The sequence below is a fragment of the Fukomys damarensis genome, unplaced genomic scaffold (genome assembly GCF_012274545.1).
Source record: "Fukomys damarensis isolate Sample0158 unplaced genomic scaffold, DMR_v1.0_HiC HiC_scaffold_33, whole genome shotgun sequence".
In the NCBI taxonomy this organism is placed as follows: Eukaryota; Metazoa; Chordata; class Mammalia; order Rodentia; family Bathyergidae; genus Fukomys; species Fukomys damarensis.
In genome coordinates, this window is record NW_022900945.1 from 19,129,675 (window position 1) to 19,130,096 (window position 422).

Here is a 422-nt window from a genome sequence, read left to right on the forward strand (position 1 = left end):
GCGCCACAATGCCCTCCCGCACCGCCCGGGCGCTCGCCGTCGCCGTCACCCTTCTCCACTTGGTCAGGCTGGTGAGTTGGACTCTCTGGTGCCACCACTTCCCCGTCCGCTGTCCCATCCCTTCCCCGTGTCTCAGATTGCCCTACGGCAGCAAGAGCTAGACTAAAAAGTTTTGGGGTGGTTGGAGGTAGCTGTTTCTTTAAGCCCCCTGAAGACGTGTCAGGGGGCCTCTTAGGCGCAGCGGCCGGGAAGTTGGAGCTGGTTGGATGGGGATCAGAGGCTCCTAATCCGCAAAGTCAGACCCACGTCCCTTCCCGGGGCCGCCTGGGCGCCTCTCCTGCGCACCGCTCCGCGTCTCACGCACCTTCTCTCCCTCTTCCAGGCGCTCTCCACCTGCCCCGCCGCCTGCCCCCCCCCTGGAG

General features: G+C 65.4%; 1 protein-coding gene across 1 annotated transcript in view; it reads left to right on the forward strand.

The window, feature by feature from the left end:
* The first annotated feature begins 6 nt into the window (after nt 1-6).
* Nucleotides 7-422, forward strand: part of Ccn1 (cellular communication network factor 1) — a 3,279-nt gene continuing 2,863 nt past the window's right edge. The window contains exon 1 of the mRNA XM_010636702.2: nt 7-71. Coding sequence (XP_010635004.1) covers nt 9-71 — 63 coding nt within the window. The 5' untranslated portion in view covers nt 7-8. The remainder of the gene's footprint in view (nt 72-422) is intronic.